Source organism: Haemorhous mexicanus, chromosome 9 (genome assembly GCF_027477595.1).
Source record: "Haemorhous mexicanus isolate bHaeMex1 chromosome 9, bHaeMex1.pri, whole genome shotgun sequence".
NCBI classification, from domain to species: domain Eukaryota; kingdom Metazoa; phylum Chordata; class Aves; order Passeriformes; family Fringillidae; genus Haemorhous; species Haemorhous mexicanus.
Genome location: NC_082349.1, coordinates 29,693,637 through 29,698,976, shown reverse-complemented (window position 1 = coordinate 29,698,976; position 5,340 = coordinate 29,693,637). Strand labels below are relative to the sequence as shown.

The 5,340-nt window shown below is 46.6% G+C and overlaps 1 protein-coding gene across 1 annotated transcript; it reads left to right on the top strand.

The window, feature by feature from the left end:
- The first annotated feature begins 360 nt into the window (after nucleotides 1–360).
- On the top strand, nucleotides 361–2,411 carry ZNF648 (zinc finger protein 648). The gene has a single exon (XM_059854743.1). The coding sequence runs from the start codon at nucleotides 467–469 to the stop codon at nucleotides 1,619–1,621; it is 1,155 nt and encodes a 384-aa protein (XP_059710726.1). The 5' UTR covers nucleotides 361–466; the 3' UTR covers nucleotides 1,622–2,411.
- The last annotated feature ends 2,929 nt before the right edge of the window (nucleotides 2,412–5,340 follow it).

Here is a 5,340-nt window from a genome sequence, read left to right as displayed (position 1 = left end):
AGTGGAAGGTGTCCTGCCCATGGCAGGGGGTTGGAACAAGATGGTCTTTAAGGTCCCTGCCAATGCAAACCATTCTGGGATTCTGTAATTTCTCATTTTTAGGAAAATTTAAAATCGGAATTATCAATTTATATTTGGTAGTGAAGGCTGGCTGATGATAGTGGATTTAACTTTATTGAACATTGTCTGCGTTTCATGTGCTGAATGTGTATTTTCTACATATCTAATAGTAGATGATTCTGTTTCTTCTGCATATCTAATTGTCTGTCCCATTCTTTGAATCAGAGCACTACCTTCACAGTTCTAAATTTATAATATCAGAAGAATCACTGATGAAACAGGTGTTTTGTTTTCTAGGGAAGACTGTCAGAAGAGCTGAGAATGGACTTAACATGAAAGACACAAAGTTCTGGGTGATGATGAGCTAGAGTTTTAACTTAGAAGAGCACAGTGTTTGCATCACAGGATGGATGTGAGTGAGAATAACATTTGTGACATGGGGGTGGAGCATTCAAATTATCCCAGAGAGGCCACAAAGCAGGTGGGCCACAGCTGTAGGCCACAGAAGGAGGTGGACATGAATTACTCCTGCAGTCCTCCTGGAAACTCTGCTGGACCCGCAGGAAAGCAGGAGCTTCCTGCAGACCTGTGGTGTGGAGACAAAGAAACCTGTGACACCTACTGCCAGAAACAGGGTGAGAGCCCAGCTGGGGAGTTTCCTCCCTCCAGCACCAGCTTCCACCTGCAGAGAGAAGATGAGGATTTAGACCACCGTTCCTCTGAGCACCCCAGGAAACCACGGATGATAACTAAACTCCCTGAGGACAACGGAAGCGCCGCTCTCAGAGATGCGCTTGGTGAGGAGCTGGAGCCCGTCCCCGAGGAAGCTCTGCCCTATCGATGCAAGAAGTGTGGCTCCTCCTTCTGTGGCGTGAGTGAGCTGCAGGAGCACAGGCGAGCTCACCTGCTGGAGAACTCCTACCGCTGTCCCATCTGCCCTAAAGTCTTCTCCCGTGCTGCCAACCTGCGCATGCACAAGCTCATCCACTCCAGCGAGAGGCCGCACAAGTGCCCCGAGTGTGACAAGGGCTTCATCCGCACGGCCGACGTCTGGAGGCACCTGCGCAATGTGCACAAGATCGAGCGCTCCATGGTGATCCTGGCCAACGGCATGGCCAGGAACCCCTGGTCCGTGGTGCATCACAGCCAGCAGCACAATGCTGAGTGCCCGGATCAGGCTTGTCCTGCAAACCCAAAGTCTCAGGAGGACGACTTCAAACCTTACGCCTGCCCGACGTGCGGTAAAGGTTTCGATAAGCCCAACCTGCTGTCCAAGCACAAGGTGATCCACCGGGAGGACAAGCCCTACAAGTGTCAGGAGTGTGGCATGGCGTTTGTGCAGCTGCTCAGGCTCAAGAGACACCAGCAGACTCACTCTGGGGCACGGCCCTTCTACTGCGAGGAGTGTGGAGGGACCTTCACCCGGCTGGCATCGCTGCAGCGCCATCACCGCATCCACACCGGAGAGAAGCCCTACTCCTGTAATTTCTGTGGGCATTCCTTCACCGAGTCAGGGACCCTTCGGCGGCACGAGCGCACACACAAGTTGGACAAACCTTAATTTGGGGTCTCTGTGATTGCTTTGTACTTGAATGAGGTCTGCTCGGCTGGGCTGGAAAAGCACCCTGTGGTGTGTGCTCTGCCCAGTTCAGACCCACTGCCCAGCAGTGGCTGCTGCAGCAATGCTGCATCACAGGGAGCTCTGGAACTTGTACTGGGAAGGATTGCACTGCCTGGCTTTAAAATGCTTTGTATAAGAAAATAACCTAATTACCCCTGAGCAATGAAATGGGAGACTTGAGGAGACTGAAACCACTCACATGTGCTTGCTCTGTCTCTGTTTGCTGGGCTGGCGATGCATCCGCTTGAGCTTTGTGAAGGATCTGCGAGCAGAGACTGGGAGAATTCACTGGATAAACTGGCCCTGCCCTCACGAGTGTGATGGCTCTTTGACACTGGGTTTGGAGATGTGTTAACTCACTAAGTTAGAACACTCCAGAGTTGTCCCTCTATCCCTTCTTTCCTTGTATTTTGCTGAGGTTTTCTTTCTGTTTCACTTCTTTTTATTTGGAAGGGAAAGTATCATGTTGGTTATTAAAATAAAAAAAACAAACAAACTCCACTTACAAACCAGTTCCTTAATAAACACAACAGTTACCAGCTGTATTTCAGAATGTTTCTATACTTTATGGACTTTTGAGTGATGGGTTAATAATGGGGAAAGCTTTGTTTTGGCTGTGGTGGTGCATGCATGCTCTTGGGGTGACACTTGTGTCTCTGATGGGAACATGCACACTAAATCTAACCAGCTGAGTATTGTGGAAGGAAATATTTGAGAACACAAAATTCAAAGAGCAAAGGACCAAATTGAAGCCACTTCTGCTACTCATTGCACAGGAACCTTCTTCATTTAAATGTTTTCACACGTAGGGAAGCTTCCTATAACAAAAGCAAGTCCTGTGGTGTGTCCAAGCACTGCCCAAAGTGTCTGTTAGACTCTTCACTTTGATTTAGATTCAAATGGTCAGTGAAGAAAAATTTCTTTAGGAATTAGCCTGGCAGACTTGGGCAGGTGTTGACAAATCCTCCAAGGCTGTAACTGCCAAGAGGTGTGTAATGCCTCAGTGTCAGCAATGGGGCTTTAACTTTGAAACTTAATAATGACTTTAAATCTGCTCTTAACCACTGTGCTAGAAGCATCCAGTTTGTCCTGAAGTTGCAGCCTCAATTTCTTTTCCATGTCAGAAGGTTTTGCTTCTTTGCTTCCTTTTTCCTTACCAGCTGCCATATTTCATTAATTTCTTTCTAGGGCTTTCTGCCTTTTCAGTGGAAGGTTGTGCAGTAGAATGAAGGTAAAGCTCCAGGGTAATGTGCCTTTGCATTTATTACCAGGTTATTTAATATAAAGTACTGATTGTGCCATTTGTTTTCATATTTCATAGAATAAAAAGGGACGTTGGCAGCTCAGCACCTCCCACCTGTGCAGCAGCTGAGCAGGTGTCACACAGCGGGTCCTGTTGTGTTTGATGTCAGGTTCTTGGCTCAGATCAAGATCTACCACTGTTCACAGCAAAACTTTAGCTTGATTATAAATGGGAGACTAATTGGTGTCACTAATGGATCATTTCCACTTTGTTCCTCAATGAAATCTCCAGATAAGGGAACGGCTATGCATCCTGCCCCTGAGGGATGTGCTCTGTGTGTGTTTGTAATTCTGGGATGGCTGGGCCCTGAGTGAGAATTCTCCAAACTCCCCTCTGCAGGAAGCTCCAGTTCGGTTTTAGGTTTGCAAAGGCCTTTGATGGGGCCCCTTAGCAACAGCTCAGTCTTATCTGAAGGCTGTGCAGCCTCTCAGAGAGGAAAGATCTTTGCATGAAAAGAATCCTGGCTGGCTGTGGGTGAGTGATCTGCAGAGGGAGGTCACCAGTGATGCTCTGTGGGGGCCTTGCTGTTCAGCACCATCTGAAGTGACCTGGAGACAGATCAGACAGCAAAGTGACAAAGCTGTTCCAGAGGCTATCATGCATTAAGTTTCCACACTCATTTTCTAATCCCATTTTAAAGTTATCAGCTACAATCTCCCCTGTTCATCATCCTGCTTTTCCTTCGGGTATGGGGGTGCTCTTGTTGTAGGGTGGTTTAATATCCATTTAAACTGCACCACTTACCCACACCTTTATGTTGTGTGACAGTTCTGCTTAGGCAGTTATGGTAATTGGGAACATCCAGTTATTCTGCTTTTTAGTGCTAGCAGTCAGTGGAATTTGTACCTCTGGCATAATGGTGGAAGTATTTTGAGCAGAGGTCTGTTATATGGGAAGAGTAAATGGTTGGTGAAATGAAAAGTACCAGGCTTAATTAAAAAGTTATTAAAAAGACACTTGCCTGGAAGGTTGACTTGCATATAAAGTGCTTGGATGTGTGAAAGGAATAATTAAAATGTATGATGGTTTCTGGGAAAAGTGTGTAGAACTTGCCTCAAAGAAACTTCCACAACTCCTGTGCAAGGTACAGGAAACCCCGTGGAGCTTAATTTAACCCAGAGATCAGCACTTCTGCACTTAACATTATTCACATAAAGGTTTGGAAGTCTCTCCCAGGCCCTGACCCTCTCACAGTCAGTCAGAGTGGGTAATAGCCTAAAACAGACACAGCCAGTCATGACGTGTAGCTGACATGGGGCAGATAGATCTGCTCTGCAGCATTAGGGAGGGTTTGAAGGGTCTGCTTTTAGCAGAAGTAATTTTTCTTTGGCCAGAGTGGCCAGAATATCTGTCAGCTCCTTTGGATCTGTGGAGGCCATGGAAGACACAATTCTTTCAGCACTATGTTCACTATGTTCATTGCCAGGGCATTACAGGAAGCCCTTGGACATGAGCTGGAGGACACAGGGCTGGAGCTCTGAGCTAAGCAGAGGGTCCTCATGTGATCACTGGATGCTATTTGTCAACAATGGAACATAGGAATACCCTTTGCTTTTTGGTGATTTTCCTGTTGCTTCCCTGTATCACTTCTGCCAAACTCATTTCCATCACAGAAAAGTGTTCTCAAAACTAAGAAGGTAGAATAGCTCCAGCCCTGAAGATTCCAGGCCCTCACTGACCTGGAATCACCTGACAATCCTTGGCAGCTACGGTACTGTTCTCTTATTTTGTTAACAAAGATGTTTATGGTAAATTTGTTAACCTTTGCTACCAAAGGTGTTGAAGGTAAATATGTCCGTGATCGAGGAGCGTGGATACCACACTTTGAAGAAAGGAAATGCTGCTGCTGTACAATCTGTGCTCCCCTGGACACCATCCTCCTCCTCTTACACTGTTTGTCTTCTCCTGGCAAGGAGAAGTCTGAAGCAGGAGTCTCCCATGTAAACAGGGAGCACCAAGCAATCCATCATTTGTCAGTTAACCTAGCAAAGGGCATTGATATCTCTGGAGGAGGCAGCTTTTATTTTAAGTGAGGCAGATTTTCATCTGCCTCTGACCTTGTGGAACAAGGAGCTCCCACTGCACTTTTCCTCCTTCCAGACTGAAACTGAGCAACTGAGCAGAGGCTGAGCTCTCACCAACAGAACAGCAGACAAAGATTTTTTTTTTTTCCCCTAGGATAACAATCCAGAAATAGAAAGGAGAATGATATCTTTTTTTGGATTATTTCAGCTGTCTGATGCTTTGAGCAGTAAAATTGCAGTGGGCCTGTGCAAGGTTAGAGCCATCTTCAAAGAGCAGGCGTGGAATGGGAGCAAGCCCTTGAACCAGTTAATACAGGTCTCTGCACCAGAGT